The sequence below is a fragment of the Dendrobates tinctorius genome, unplaced genomic scaffold, assembly GCF_039654945.1.
Source record: "Dendrobates tinctorius isolate UK_male_01 unplaced genomic scaffold, ASM3965494v1 ptg000022l, whole genome shotgun sequence".
In the NCBI taxonomy this organism is placed as follows: domain Eukaryota; kingdom Metazoa; phylum Chordata; class Amphibia; order Anura; family Dendrobatidae; genus Dendrobates; species Dendrobates tinctorius.
In genome coordinates, this window is record NW_027361690.1 from 4,015,489 (window position 1) to 4,032,500 (window position 17,012).

The 17,012-nt window shown below is 44.6% G+C and overlaps 1 protein-coding gene across 1 annotated transcript in view; it reads right to left on the reverse strand.

Annotated features, from left to right (window-relative positions):
- The window catches only part of LOC141084023 (protein unc-13 homolog B-like), a 261,975-nt gene that overhangs the window by 203,764 nt on the left and 41,199 nt on the right, over positions 1-17,012 (reverse strand). Inside the window, exon 5 of the mRNA XM_073568402.1 lies at positions 6,120-6,243. Coding sequence (XP_073424503.1) covers positions 6,120-6,243 — 124 coding nt within the window. The remainder of the gene's footprint in view (positions 1-6,119; positions 6,244-17,012) is intronic.

Below are 17,012 nucleotides of genomic sequence, written 5' to 3' on the forward strand. Positions count from 1 at the left end.
ATCATGGCGTACTATGTCCATCATGATTTTAAACATGTAGTGACCGTTCAATGCCAACAGCTGTCATTCACAGCTAATTGGCACAGGAAGAGGTGTGGGGACCCATGCCATCAGTTCCTGTACCCAGGGCCCTGTGATCGGTCAGGCAATCTCACAGGGGGTATTGAAATATTAGCACCTCCTGCTGAATCACAGCAGGAGCTCTGTGCTGCTAGTGGCCAACATACTGCACTGCCAGGGATGATGCCAGCACAGCCCCTGGTTGTTTAACCCCCTAAATGCTGTGATTGAGAGCGATTGCAACATTAAGAAAGCAGACAGAGGGAGGGATCTCCCTCTGCATTCAGATTGGGGTCCCTTTGAAGTCATGGAGGGGGCCCGATCATTTCCATGTTGAACTGAGGTTGTCAGGGTGACACCCAGGTAACCAAGCTATGGAAAGCTTCTTATACTCAAAAGGTTTCTGTACAGGTATTGCAATGCATTATACCTGTGATCTAAGTGAAAGTCCAATAGAGGGACTAATGAAAAAAAAGTTCTAAAAAAAAAAAAAAAAAATGTTGTCACACTAATACATATTTTCTATGTATAACAAATAGACATATTTGGTAGTTAACTAGTTAACCCATTCAGTGAACGCCAAAAAAAATAAAATAAAACAGTCAAACTGTGGTTTTTCATCATAACACTGGAAAAAGACGTTCAAAATGATGAATGTAAATAAAAAAAAATGGTGTAGCTGAAAACGTCTTGTCCTGCAAAAAATAAGCCACCATACAACTCCATCAGCGGAAAAATATTAAAAAAAGGTTATAGCTCTGAGAATATAGTGATGCAAAACATTCTTTTTTTCCTATAAAAGTTTTAATGCTGTAATAGCACCAAAACAAAAAAAAAATGATATAAATGTGGTATCGCTGTAATCGTACTGTGTGTTGGTTCCTACTGTATGTACAGGGCTATGTTGGGTCTCATACTATATATAGTGGGGCTTTGTGGGGCTCATACTGTATATAAGGTGCTATGTGTGCTTATATAGTTTATAAGAGTCTGTGTGGGGGCTCAAGAAGTATGTAGGGGCTATGTGAAGGCATATTGCCTTGGACTGTGAGCGATTATCCTCATTGAAGCATGAGCCAACACACAGCCCCCTACATACAGCATGGCTGTGTGCTCACGTTGTGTTTAAGTGTTTTTGCAGCTTTTTTTCTGCAGCGGAAACACTTAAAAACGCTAACAAAACGCATACCATGCAATCCTACGGGATTCCGCCGTTGTTGTGCCAATGCTGTGGATTTTTCCGCTGCGACATCGCATAGCGGAAAAATCCACAGAATGTCCATTAATTTTGCGGAACTGCGGCAATTACGCAGCCATTGGATTCCTTTGAAATGCTCACTTTATGCATGTGGCTATGCCCACCATGCGTAAAGTGAGCGCTTCATGTGCGGATGGTACCCAAGGTCTGGAGGAGAGGAGACTCTCCTCCATGCCGTGGGTACCATATTCCTAAAAAAATTAGAATTAAAATAAAAAATAGTGATATACTCACCTTCGGATGGCCCCCAGAGCTCTCCCGCCTCTCAGCCACGCTGCCAGCATCTTCCATTCCCAAGGATGCATTGCGCGAATCACCTGAGATGACATCGCAGTCTTGCGAGTGTGACGTCACAAAGGTCCTTCACGCAAAGCTTCCCTGGGAACAGAACGTACCGGGAGCGCCGCTGAGATCGGGGGCCGTCAGAAGGTGAGAATAACCATATTTTTAATATTTTTAACATCCTATCTTTTACTACTGCTACTGCATAGGCAACATTAATAGTAAAAAGTTGGTCACACTTGTCAAGCCCTATGTTTGACAAGTGTGACCAACCTGTCCACACAGCACCCTATACAGAGTATAAGCCATCACATAGCCCCAATATACAGTATCAGCACCCACATAACTCCCTATATACAGTATAAGTCTCGCAAAGCTATATACAGTGTGAACATCCATCTATCCTCTCATTATCACGTTGGGGTGGTAGAGGACGTCCAGTGTGCGGTGCAAGATCAGGGAAGATGATGCGGCCTGATAAACATTGTGACCTTCGGACTCTAGATCCTCCAGAAGTCAGATCAAGACGTGACACAGATGACTAATATACTGTATGAGCATGCACATAGAATCATAGAATCATAGAATAGAATCATAGAATCGTAGAGTTGGAAGGGACCTCCTGGGCCATCTGGTCCAACCCCCTGCTCAAAGCAGGATTCGCTAAATCATCCCAGTCAGATGTCTGTCCAGCCTCTGTTTGAAGACTTCCATTGAAGGAGAACTCACCACTTCTCGTGGCAGCCTGTTCCACTCATTGATCACTCTAACTGTCAAAAAGTTTTTTCTAATATCTAATCTGTGTCTCCTCCCATTCAGTTATTCAGTTTCATCCCATTGCTTCTAGTCTTTCCTTGTGCAAATGAGAATAAAGTTGATCCTTCTACAATGTGACAGCCCTTTAGATATTTGTAGACAGCTATTAAGTCTCCTCTCAGTCTTCTCTTTTGCAAACTAAACATTCCCAAATCCTGCAACCTTTCCTCATAAGACAGGGTTTGCAGACCGGTCACCATTCTGGTCGCTCTTTTCTGAACTTGCTCCAGTTTGTTGATGTCTTTTTTAAAATGTGGTGCCCAAAACTGGACACAATATTCCAGATGAGGTCTGACCAAAGAGGAGTAGAGGGAAATAATGACTTCACGTGATCTAGACTGTATGCTTCTGTTAATACATCCTAGAATTGCATTTGCCTTTTTTGCTGCTGCATCACACTGTTGACTCATATTCAGTCTGTGATCTATTAGTATACCCAAGTCTTTTTCACATGTGCTGTCACTTAGCCCTATTCCTCCCATTCTATATATGCTTTTTTCATTTTTATTGCCCAGATGTAGTACTTTGCATTTCTCCCTGTTAAAAACCATTCTGTTAGTTGCTGCCCACTTCTCCAGTTTATTTAAATCTTTTTGAATCCTCTCTCTCTCTTCTCTAGTATTAGCTATCCCTCCTAGCTTTGTGTCATCAGCAAATTTAATCAGTTTACCCTCAATTCCCTCATCTAAATCATTGATAAAGATGTTGAACAATACAGGGCCCAGGACAGAGCCCTGTGGTACCCCACTTGAGACATTCTTCCAACTGGATGTGCAGCCATTTACGACCACTCTTACGAGCTTCTGTTGCTAGGTGGAATATTTGTGGAACCCAGCCAATATGATCGGGTAAGGTTGCGTTTGGTTCTATTTACTTTTTTTCAACCACTTCACATGAACAGCGTGTGGCTATGAACTTTTATTTAATTAGGGGAAAAAAAGCATCAGAAAAGGTTGTTGTAAGGCACAAATTTTGTTGCAACTCTTTTCATGCCCAATGTCTTAGTTAAACTTTGTAGGCAGAACTCCATGAATTTCCAGTTAAAGTCACACATTAATCAAAAGGTCAGATGGCGATCTTCCAGAATGGTTTCCCAGATTTGCGTCACATTTTTATCAGCAAGCCAGAGGATCTGCTCAGTTTCCAGTTAGAAGATTCGATGGTATCCATGTCTGTGAAGCATGGACACAACTGAAGATATGTGAAAAACAGAGCATAGGAACCCTCATCAGCTTCCAGTCCCAATGTATAACATCTTAAGTGACACAGAGGCCTGGAGCACAGAGCTATTGAAGACAAAGGTGAACTCTTTATTGGAGCAGAAGGTAGCTCCATTTTATTGCTATTTAATATCTTTGTGGAGTAGAACAGTAGAAGGGAGGGTGAGTTTGAAGAGGGGACATGGTTGAGGTCAGTGTGTAGAGAAGACAGATGGAACAGAGTGGGGGAGGGGGCAGAGTGGAGATGGGAAAAAGAAAAAAGAGTGGAGGTGGGATAGCATTAGAAAGGAAAGTAAGAGGCCATATTAATAGGGGAGAACAGTGTAGAGGTCATAGTTCATAAGGGAAATTTCTGTGACTGTCATAGTTCATAAGGGAGGGTCGTGTGGCAGTCATTTCATATGAGGGAATGTCGTGGCGGTCCAGGGAACACAGAGAGGGGCAATTATTTATTTAGGAATTTATTTTGTCTATATATTAGGCAGGTTTGGGTTTAATAAATCTGGCCAACTGATTACTAATATAAGCTGTCCTACTTGATATTTCAACACAGTAAATGACAGAGCAGAAATACAATGAAATCACATCTTTAGGCATGTCAAGGAATCAAGAAGTCAATTAAATTTACCATGTTAAACAATAAGAATGCTGTAGTATTAGTGTGAAGGCTTAAGGTACTGTCACACTTAGCGATGTACCAGCGATTCCGACCAGCGATATGACGCGGTCAGGATCGCTGGTACATCGCTAAGTGGTCGCTAGTGAGCTGCCACATAGGCAGATCTCACTAGCGACATCGCTGGGGACGGGGATCGCTACTTACCTGTCACACCAGGCGATCCTGCGTCCTCCCGCCCGGCTCCACGCGTCGCTCGTCCTCACAGCAGGAAGCGCCACAGGAAGCTGACGACGAGAAACAGTCCTGAACGTTCTCGCGCGATCAGCGATAACCAGCGGGGGAGCGGGTCGCTGGTAAGTATCAGACACAGAGATATCACTAGCAATATCGCTATAACGTCACTAGTTATAGCGATATTGCTAGCGATATCTCTTAGTGTGACATGCCCTTTAGTGAGAGCATCAGAATAAGAAATCCAAACATTACTTGTCACAGCTGTCCCACCCATCAGGGATTTCACAAGATTTATGTGTGGGGGATAAAATTTTCATATTGTATTGATTTTTTTTCAGTCTGGCACATGTCATAAATTTGGCTAACACACAGCTTATAGTTAGCCTTGATTATACCTTTGACTGGTTTAATAAAAAACGACAGAATTTACTAACTCTGTTAAACGTTTTACTGGGTTTTAGGTAGCAATAATTTAATTATGGACCTACATAGAAAAAGAAAGGTGAAACCGGAGCATTTATATTTCATGCAAAAAAAAGAAAAACTGAACAGCAAAGCCCATTAAAGTGTAGTCAGTCATTCACATGTTTTTTTTATTCATTAAGGATTAAGATTGGTTTTCTTGCAGTGTAACCTGTGGACTCACATTCAGTCCATCAGCTGCCTTTGTTAAAGGGGGCGCCTTTTGTGTTCTCCATATATCTTAATTCTAATTTACAAAATTCATTATAAGACATACATTAAGAAATAGTATATTTTTATTATAAGAAGCTTTTAATTGGTCAATGAATATTGTATTATTGGAGCAATATATGGTGGTATTTGAGCAAGAACAGTATACTTTTGTAGTGTTTGGCTGTTGTGGTACTATAGAACATTGCCATTTTGGCAAATGTTTGGAAGTGTTACAGGGGCACCACACTTTCTAGCACCCATGACCATGCTTAGTATGGATATTGAATATTACATGACAACATACCAACTAGAGGAGCATCAACAGAAGGTACAACATTGAGTACGGTCAAACTTAATATGCCCTTTGTTAGTGTACTATTACACCCACATTGTACACCGTTATGCCGGCTAAGCCAAATTGTTCAACTGTGGTGTCATGAGTCAAGATACCCTTCGAAGAAATAATGATTGACAATTGTAGGGCCAGACTGCTACTGTTACAGTCCAGGAAAATTCATTTAAGGAAAAGTTTACAACTTGAGAACTAAAGTTAGACTAAAACCAAAATTAATTGTTAATGTCAGTTTATAAAATTCATAGTGAAGTGAAATTACATGGAAAACTCTGACTTCATTACAGCATTTTACATACCAATTATGCAGTGAAACACAATGAACATGAATCATTCAACTCAATTTATTGCAATAATAATGCAATTTATAATTTCCATATAACACACTAAATTTTTTCCACGAATTGTGTTTCGACATTCAAGTCCCCGAGTGCTCCATCAATCCTGACATAATACAAAGTATAAACAAGGAAATGTCTGTCTTTTAAAATGAAAAGGTTGTTGGACTTATGCCAGATTTCCTTATTGTTTTATCTTAGAACACATATTCAAGATAACTTTGCTAGGAAATGTTTAAAATACTTTGCGTAACAATCCACTTACCAAATGGCTCTGCAAAGAAAACATCCAATAATATCTTATGCAAGGTTGGTGATTTGATCTCAGAAATCTCATCTTTATTTGTGAGGACTTCAGAATATAATGTCCACCATTCTCCAGATCCTTCCTGAAAAAGTATAAAAGTTCAAGTCACTTTGTAAAACCCAATACATTACATATGATAGAAATATTATATTAAAAATGTTGCAAAACAGTATTTCAGCATAGCTTATGCATCGACAGGCCTAAATTGCTGTTTTATATATTAATCATTTGTCTTGGGCATTTTTTTTTTGGGGGGGAGGGTGTTACTCAATTAACATTTGCAAAATTATTAATATAAAGTAAAAGATATGGATGTAAAAAGGATATTCAAATTTTGGATGAAAGTCTGCACTCTATGTGACTACAGACTTCTGAGTCTTCAGAGTACACACCACCCGCTGTCAGGATTCTCCAGTGCTGGCAGCGAGACTGGGTGGTCACGTAACCACAAATATATGATTTGCATACATGCAGTCATATTCCAACAAAATGTATTCAACCTCACTCAATTCACTTGTATTTAGCAAGGCAGTGCACGTCTAGTCTTAATATGACCAGAAGTATGCAAAACACACATTTGCGGTCACAGAACCACACACTCTTGCTGCCAGCACCAGATAATCCTAACATTGTACAGTGCCCTGTAAAGATTTAGAAGTCTGCAGTCAGAGTGATTACAGACTTTCATTTCAAACTTGGACAAAATCTGTAAACCATGCGGTTCTATGGAGCACACCAACTTCCATTTAAGCCAAATGCATACATTTTAATTACCGTATTTTTCAGACTATAAGATGCACTTTTTGCCTCCAAAAATGTGGAGGAAAATAGGGGGTGCATCTTATAGTCTGGATGTATTGGCTGTGGTGGGGATGTGGCGGAGCAGTTTCGGCAGAGCAGCGGGTCACAGAGGCAGGAGTCGGCTAACTCCTGTGCCCGCTGCTAAAGAGAAATGAATATTCACTGCATTCCATGCCCATGGGTGTGGAGGGCAATGAATATTAATTTCTCTTTAATGGCATCCTGGTATGATGGACCCCCATCCCGGTCCTGGTATGCATGGTCCCATCAGAAAACATTAGAAAAAATTTTTTAAAAAACCATTAGACTTACCTTCCCAGCACTCCCTCGCAGCATCCTGCTCTGATGCCAGCAGCTGCTTAATGCTTGTAAGCAGTGTATGGCAGGGAAGACATGCCCTGCTCACAAGCAGAGCACAGCTGCCAGAATACTCACCACTCTGCACGCAAGGACTGTGGTGTGTAGAGTGAGCAGTGAGTATTCATTGCTCTTCAGTAGTGCACAGTGTCAGCCGTCGGATTCCTGCAACTGACGGCGGTCACGTGTGCCTCTACTTAAGAGAAATGAATATTCACCCCATTCCGTGAATATTCATTTCTCTTAAGTATCGGCACAAGAGACCGCCGGCAGCTGCAGCGTCTCTGGCTGACACAGTGCTTGCTAGAGTGCAATGAATACTCTGCAGAATGTTGAGTATTCTGGCAGCTGCCCTTCGGCTTGCAAGCAGTGCATTACGTCCCTGCCATGCGCTGCTTACAAGCATAAAGGAGCTGCTGGCATCAGAACAGGATGCTGTGATGGAGTGCTGGGAAGGCAAGTGTAATTTTTTTGTATTTTTATGTTTTCTGATGGGGCCATGCATATATACCAGGATGGGGATGGGGCCAATCATACCAGGATAAGCACGAGACCATGCATACTTGGACCGGGATGGGGCCAATCATACCAGGATAAGGATGAGACCATGCATACCAGGACCTGGATGGGTGGCTAATTATATGAAGTTAAGGATGGGGTCCTGCATACCAGGATAGGGATGGGGCCATGCATACTAGGATGAGATGGGGGTCCTGAACACCAAGATAGGGATGAGGGCGATCATTCCTGCTAGGATAGGGATGAAGGGGGCATGTAGGCATGCATACCAAGCTAGGGATGAGGAGGCATCCTGCCCATGCAGCTGAAAAACACTCCCATACCATGATGCTGCCACCACCATGTTTCACTGTTGGGATTGTATTGGACAGGTGATGAGCAGTGCCTGGTTTTCTCCACACATACCGCTTAGAATTATCACCAAAAAGTTCTATCATTGTCTCATCAGACCAGACAATTTTATTTCACATAGTCTGGGAGTCCTTCATATGTATTTTGGCAAACTATGCGGGCTTTCATATGCTTTGTACTGAGGAGAGGCTTCCGTCGAGCCACTCTGCCATAAAGGCCCGACTGGTGATAGCTGACTTTATGGAACTTTCTACCTTCTCTCTACTGCATCTGTGGAGCTCAGCCACAATGATCTTGGGGTTCTTTATCTCCCTCACCAAGGCTCTTCTCCCACGATTGCTCAGTTTGGCTGGACAGCCAGGTCTAGGAAGACTTTGGGTGGTCCAAACTACTTCCATTTAAGGAGTATGGAGGCCACTGTGATCTTAGGAACCTTGAGTACTGCAGAAATTCTTTTGTAACTTTGGTCATATCTGTACCTTGCCACAATTCTGTCTCTGAGCTCCTTGGCCAGTTCCTTTGACCTCATGATTTTCATTTGGTCTGACATGCACTGTGAGCTGTGAGGCCTTATATAGACAGGTGTGTGCCTTTACAAATCAAGTCCTTTCAGTTTAATTAAACACTGCTGGACTCCAATGAAGGAGTAGAGCCATCTCAAGGAGGATCAAAAGGAAATGGACAGCATGTGACAAATATGAGCGTCTGAGCAAAAGGTCTGAATACTTTTGAGTTATGTAATATTTCAGTTTTTGTTTTTCAATAAATTTGCAAACATTTCTACATTTCTGTTCTTTTCAGTCAAGATGGGGTGCAGCGTGTACATTGAGGAAAAAAAATGAACTTTTTTGAATTTACCAAATGGCTGCAATGAAACAGAGTGAAAAATTTAAAGGGGTCTGAATACTTTCTGTTCTCACTGTAAGTACAGAATTGACCACATTTTTTGCTTCAATTTTTCTCCCCTAATTTACTCCTCTAAAACCTAGGTGCATCTTATAGTCCTAAAAATACAGTATATAGTGGACTTTGCTATTATTCACATTGAGACTAAAAATATGCCTTATGTAGGACTGAAGTGCCAAGGGCTCACCAATAACATTGACTCTGCGGGTCCACTGTTCATCTACATGCAAATATTACATTATTGTCACGGGTGTGTCAGATGTAACAGACAGTCACTCTACATCTGGCTGCAGAAGGTTTCTGCGTTTGGCATTGCAGACATTCTTAATCCTTCTGACGGTTGGACCCAGCAGCAACCTCACTGTGGCTCTAATTGACACACCTGGACCTTGCCATTTATAGACTTCCAGCCTGCTTCAGGGAGTGGCCGCTGATATTCACTTTTTCCCTTGTAAAGGCTTGGAGCTGTAACTGTCGGCTAACTTCCTCTCTGTTGCTCTTGTTGGAAGTTTGGTGTGATCTCTCTGAAGTCTCCTCAAGCCAAGTTCCTCTCTCCTTGTTTGTCTCCCTTGTTGTCTTTAGTTATCAGTGGGGACTGACCAGTGCTCACCCCCCCATGCAGGGCCTAGCTCTAGGGATTTATATGGCTTAGGTTTCCTGCTCAGCGATAGGTGTGGAACCAATTTAGGGACGGTAGGGTAAGCAGGGTGCTATAAGATCTGCCTAGGGGTCTCCATTCCCCCATTCCCTAGTGTTTGACCTTCCTTCCCCTCATCCCTTTGTGTTGCACTTAGTCTTTTCCACACTGTGCACGACAATTATCATTCACAAATGTCTCTCTGCTTCTGTATAATAAACTGGATGGTTTGTTAAATGAATGTTGAGATGTTGCTCTTGTCTGTGAATTGTGAATCAAGTGTATTGTGCAAACTACTGCTCATGTAAGGTGGTAGAGGGCCCACTCCTACACACCAGGCTCACCGTGAGATTCAACTGTTCTCCTGTGGGAGAGTTAAGCCTGTCTAGTGAAAAGTGATTGAATCCAAAATCAGCAATAGAGTTGTCTTCAGCAGGATCTGGGTGATGTGTTAGATAAATAGATAGGGTCTCACAGGGACAATTAGGGTCAGTCCAAGGTGAGGGGGGGGACACCATATTGTCTACATGTACAATAGGCTGCAAAACTGTGGACAGGTAGGGGTGCTATAGGGTGAAATTAGGGGACTATAGATCTTTACCCCATCCTATCCCATTACCTTTTTACATATTTTGTACATTGAATGCCTTTTTGCTGTGAGGTATATTTTACCAGTATTTTAATATTAATATTTCATAAAGATTGATTATTATATAGGGGTTTGTTCTAGTCTAATTTTTGGTATATCAGTGAAGGGCTCCTCTATTGTATATTCTTGTTTTTTTGCAATTGCAAAAGGGAGCTACCAGCCTATTTTCCTGCCTATGTTTGTGTTTTCATCTTGTTACACCGTCAATACATGTGTAGTGGCTGTCTATTCCTTTGGGGTCTGCTCTGGGTCAGTTAGTTTTCCCCTTTTCTTGCTTTAGGCTTATTTAGTCCTCCGGCCATGACGAGGCATCTAGGTTCATCATAGGTACGCTCCATGGCTGCTGCTAGTTGTGTGGTTAGGATCAGGGATCTGCAATCTGCATAGTTACCAACCTCTCTGGCTTTTCTGGGGCTTAGCTTGTTTAGGTTTTTCCTCCACGGTGACCCATTCATAACACAGAACATTCCACAAGCAACGATTAATAACTTCACTTATAGCATGTCAAGGCGTGTAAGAGCAAAGACTTTTGCACATAGACCTCATACTCAATGATGAATACAAATTTGAGATGTTTTAGAACAGGGATTTTTGTGTGTACTCACCATAAAATCCTTTTCTCCAAGCCAATCATTGGGGGACACAGGACCATGGGTGTTATGCTGCTGCCACTAGGAGGACACTAAGCAAATACACAAAAAAGTTAACTCCTCCTCAGCAGTATACACCCTCAGCTGGCTCTATCCTGAACCAGTTCAGTGCCAAAGCAGTAGGAGCTCAAAACCAACAATGACTATAAGCCAATGGGCTAACAGGATGGGAGATGTGTCCCCCAATGATTGGCTCAGAGAAAAGGATTTTACGGTGAGTACACACAAAAACCACCATGGTTACTTACCGGTAGCCGGTTTTTCCGGAACCCATGACAGCACACCTGAGAGGGATCCGCCCCACCAGGACAGGAACCTACTGAAATATAAGGGGCGGCACCTCTCCTCCGCTTCAGTTGGTTACAGAGCATGAGAGGACTTCCCAGTTAGTTACATGTTTATCCAACACCACAGCTCACAAATACACCCTACTAACATGCACACCCATACGGTGAAAAAAGGGGGGGGGGAATATGCGGGTGCTGTCATGGGTTCCGGAAAAAACAGCTACCGGTAAGTAACCATGGTGGTTTTCCCTTCACCCATGACAGCACACCTGAGAGATTTTTGGAGACTTCGAAGCACCTTAGGGAGGGACCACCGCTTGCAGCACCCTTCTACCAAAGGTTAAGTCAGCAGAGGAGGATAGATTTAATCTTTATTGTCTAAAGAAGAAGGTTGAAGGTGAGGCCCAGGTAGCGGCCTTACAAATTTGTTCTATTGATACCTCTGCCTTTTCAGCCCAGGAGGTCGCTACGGCTCTAGAGGAATGAGCCTTGATGCCGTTAGGAATTGGAATGCCACTAGCTGAGTAGGCTACACTAATGGCCTCCCTAATCCATCTGGTGATGGTCCCTTTTGATACTCCATAACCTTTCCTGGCACCCTGGAAGGCTACAAATAGGGACTGGGACCTCCTCCACTGGCTAGTCACTGATGTATATTCTAGCAGGGCCCTTTTTACACCCAATTTGTGAAATTTCTCCTCCCCTGTGTTTTTTGGATTCTCACAGAAGGAGGGGAGGACAATCTCTTGGCTACGGTGGAAATCTGATACTACTTTAGGTAGATAAGCGGGACCTATGGCAGAATTTAATGAATCTAGCTACCCATCTGTTTGCCGCTATGTTGCAGTTATATAGTGCGCCCACTGCGGACACCTGAACTTTAAGGGTATTTACCGCTAGTCCCAGCTGTAATCCTGTTTGTAAGAATTCCAAGATGGTCCTAATTGGGGGCTTTTGGTCTAACGGCTTCCCCAGGAACTGTAGAAACTTATTCCATGTTCTACCATATATGTTAGTTGTTACTGGCTTTCTGCTTTTCAACAGCGTAGCCACCAACCCCGGAGAGAATCCTCTATCCATTAAAAGTGACCTTTCAAATTTCACGCCGTCAGATGGAATCCCTTGACCTGCGCATGGAATATTAGACCCTAAGCTAGCAGGTCTGGGATCTCTGGTAGTACCCATGGATCCGAGAGGGACATCATCTACAGCAGCGAGAACCAGGGCTTTTTCGGCCAGAATGGGGCTATTAAGATCACTCTGGCTTGATCTTCCCTTATTTTCCTCACAACTGTTAGGATAAGAGCTACTGGAGGAAACGCGTAACCTAGTTTGAAATTCCATGGAATTTGCAATGAGTCCACCGCCCATGGCTTTTCTTTTGGGTTTAATGAACAAAACCTCTCTACCTGTCTGTTGCTTTTGTTGGCAAAGAGGTCTACTACCGGTTCTCCCCAAAGTTGTACTATCTTCTGAAACACTAACTGATTTAGGGTCCATTCTCCTTGCCTTAGTATATTGCAGCTCAGGAAGTCGGCTTCTACATTTTCTACCCCTCTTATATGTAGTGCCGTCAGGGAAAGTAGATGTCGCTCTGCTCTGTGAAAAATCTCACTGGCTGCGTTCATTAAGGAGTGTGACCTTGTTCCCCCCTGGTGATTGATATACGCCACTGTCACTTTGTTGTCCGACATGATCCGAACATTGCGACCTTTTAGACGGGGGATAAAGTTTTTAAGGCTTTATTTACTGCCTGTAGTTCTCTCAAGTTGGAGGATGCATTTTGCTCGAGGCTCCCCAGGGTCCCTGGGCCGCCTGCCCCCTTAGGTGCGCCCCCCACACCGAGGAACTCGCCTCTGTCAGAATTATGTCGGACACTGGTCTGTGCCATAACATCCCTGACATCAGGTTTGTTCTGTCTAACCACCATCTGAGAGTTTTTGACCTCTAAGGAAAGCTCCAGCCTTCCTTCAAAACGCCCTCTCGGCGATCTCTGTGCTGACAGAATCTCTGCCTGAAGCTGTCGGGTGTGAAATTGTGCCCACCTGACCGCTGGAATACACGCTGTCAGGGTGCCTAGCAAGGACATCACGCTTCTCAGGGTCATGTGAGGTTGGTCTAGGGCCGACAAAGTCATATTTCTCACCTTTTCCATCTTGGCCTCTGGTAACAGACAAGTTTGTTGTTCTGAGTCCAGGATGAACCCTAGAAAAATCTGTCTCTTTAGGGGTTGTAGCTTTGATTTCTTGATGTTTACCATCCACCCCAGTCTTTGTAGGATGTCTGTTACCCTTTCTACCTGCTCTGTGCAATGGTCTTCTGAGTTGCCCACTATTAGGAAATCGTCCAAATAGGGTATTATAATTGTGTTGTGGATTCGGAGGAAGGCTGTCATCTCCGCTAAGACTTTGGTAAACACTCTCGGGGCTATGGATATGCCGAATGAAAGGGCTCTAAATTGAAAATGTCTGAGATTGCCCTGGATGTAGAGAGCTACTCTTAAGTATCTTTGTAACCTGGGTGGATCGGGATGTGATAGTATGCATCCTTTAGATCGACTACAGCCATAAAACAATTGTGGTGTAGTAGTTTTATGGCCGTAGTCACTGATTTCATTTTGAAGGTCTGATTTTTTTATCCACTGATTGAGGCCTCTGAGGTTTATAATAGTTCTGAATGACTGGTTCTTTTTTTTTTTTCTTAATCAGGAAGAGGGGGGGGGGGGGGGGGGAGTAGAAACCCATTATCTCCTGTCCGCTTGGGACTTCGGTCAGAACGTGCTTGTCTAGCAGACTTAAGATTTCTGACTCCAGAGCCAATCATTCTTCTATCCCCTTCCTGATGGGAGTCACCACAAATGATGCTCTCATCCATTGAAGAAATGGGATTTTGAGGCCTTTTCTTATGATGTTTAAGATCCAGGCATTGGAAGAGATACCTTCCCAGGCCTGGGCGAAAAGCATCAGTCTCCCCCCCACCGGGATGCTGGCGTCATTGTGGGGATTTTTTAGAAGATGAGGTGGCTCCTCTGAACATGAATCCGGACTCCTTCCTTTTGTCCTCCCATTTTCTCCTATCCCCCAAAGGACGGCCCCTGTTGAATTTTCCTCTCCTAAAGAATGGCCTTCTTTGATCTGCTGGAAACCTGGGGAAGCCCTTCTGTCACTTGCTTTTTCCAAGATGTCATCTAGATTTTTCCCAAATAAAAATTGACCATCACACGGAAGAGAGCACAACTTGGCTTTAGACTGTATGTCTCCTGGACAACCTTTAAGCCATAATGTGCGCCTTGTGGCGTTTGATAACCCTGCTGCTCGAGACTTCAGTATCATGAAATTGGTGGAAGTGTCGGCCAAGAAAGCTGCTGCTCCGTGCAGAAGATACATGTCCGCCAGAATTTTTTCCCTCGAGACCTTTGAAGCAAGTTTCTCTTCCAGCTGCTGTAGCCAAATCATTAAGGAATGTGCTGTGCAGGTGCCGGCTATTGCCGGTTTTTGTCCTCCTGCCGCTGCTTCCCACGTATGTCTTAAGTAGGAATCCACTTTTTTATCTAGCGGGTCTAAGTACCCCTGAGTCTTCCAGGGGCAGGGCTGATTTTTTGGCCGACCTGGACACTGCTGCATCAATCTTTGATCATATCTCCGTGTCTTTATGTTCAAAGGGGTATCTCCTTTTAGAGGAGGAGGGAAATGCTCGTGATCTTTCAGGCTTCCTCCATTCTCTTTCAATGAGTGTCTGGACTTTCTTATTGACTGGAAAGGTACGTTTCTTCCTTTCCTGTAGACCCCCGAACATGACGTCTTCCAGGGACTTAGCCGTTTTTCCTCCTGTAGGTGTCACGGTGACCCATCCTGTGTGACACGACCCACAGGTCGGTAACTAAAACAACAAGACACGGCACGTGTAACTGTCCTGTGTGACATGACCCGCAGGCCGGTAACTAAAACAAGACACGAGGGAAGGGGAAACAGTTACAATGGTGGGCCCTGCAATAGGGAACGGGGACGTGAAGACCTCCTGCACTCCCCTGAGTCAATGTCCCTAACACTCCTAGCGTTCCCTATACAGGCTCCTCACCTGTCGCCGAGCCGGAACCTGTCACCCTAGCACACCCTACACCTATCCCTTGCTAGGGAGCTGGGTGGTGCAGGCACCGGCCCCACCGATGTACTAATACACACCAAGAAAAAATACAAACAGGGATAACTGCACTTAGCTCTGCTCTGTTGCTCTGGCTTCCAGCAACAGAGTTCAGCACCAGAATGCAGCTTTCCTCCAGAATAGCTGCTACGTCACCAAGCGTTGTCAGAGCTGCAAGGAACTCCTCACTGTGTGTCCTTCCACACTAGGACTCTGACCGTGCTACAAGGAACTCTCTCTAGCTCCTTCCTCCACCAAGGATGGTTGAAATGACCAATATCACCAACACCTTCTCATAGACCATGTGACCCTATATAGGAAAAGGGAATGGTCAAATGATCAGGGGCCAAAAGCTGCTATAATCCCAGTGACCTCCAGGGGCAAAAGGCAAAGCAAAGAAAAGATCAAGTGCAATGACGCTAACGGCCACCGGGGCAAAACTAGAACTGAAACCACCAGCTTAAGGAAAAAAAAAAGGTTACTAGTGCTTTTATCTGTCATAATCCAGCATGGATCATGACAGTAGGCCCATGGTTACCCTAATGGCTTTGAGGAGAGCATCCGTATCCTCTACTGGAAAACACGGCTTGCCACCCATGTCACTATCCGAGGAGGAGGAGGATAGGTGTTCGGCCTGAGATACGACCGAGGAAGAGTCTGAGAAACTCATTCCTACTCTTTTTCTTTAACAACACTTTAATTGAGCCTTCCACCTCAGACCTGACGACCGATCTGAGGTTAGTTGCAAAGCTTGGCGCCTCCTCCGCTGGATGCAGCTGGCGCAAAGGTCCTTCTGCCAATCTCGCGCTAGGGGGCTTCTACATATGGCACAATCCCTATTGTTCCTCTTGCTCCCTGCTTTTTTGGCCTTTTCCTAAGGAAGTTAACACACAAGAAGGACCCCATTAACAACATACTAACATTCACGGAGATCACTCACCACCCATAAAGTTGGGAACCGGACTCAGAGGCTGTGGAGGAGCACGTGACCTGTGCTTTCTGGACATCGAGGAGTCTCCCGACCTGTGGCTCGGGCGACTGCTGCTTTTGCTGCTTGAACGGCTGCCATGCTTGCGAGCGGAGGTTTGTGATGGGGTCAGAGACAGTGGAGACTGTGATCGTTCCTGCTCTGACCCCATGGTTTACCTGGCCGCAATGACGTCCTCCTCCTTTAAGTAGGTCCGGCCCGGTGAACGTTTCCCCGCCGGCCGAGCGCTATTCTTCTTCATGCGGCCGGCGCCGCACAAGGCGCCATCTTGCCATCGCACATCTGAAGTCAGGCGGCGCGCTCCCAGAACGCCCTGCGCCGCTGATGTCAGTGGCCGGAAAACGCCGCTGGCTCTCCACGCTATGCGTCGTGAGGGAGATGGCTCGGGGGCACACGCGAGGGGAGGGAGGCATGGAGGAGCGCCCCGGATCATAGAGGCCACCAGCTGCACCCGCACGAACCCGGAGCCCCAAGGAGACCCCAGGGACTGCGCTTCCAGGAGACCGACGGCCGGCGCTACAGGTAAGATGACCTGCTCTTCCGCACCGGGACGGCCCTGGGTCTCT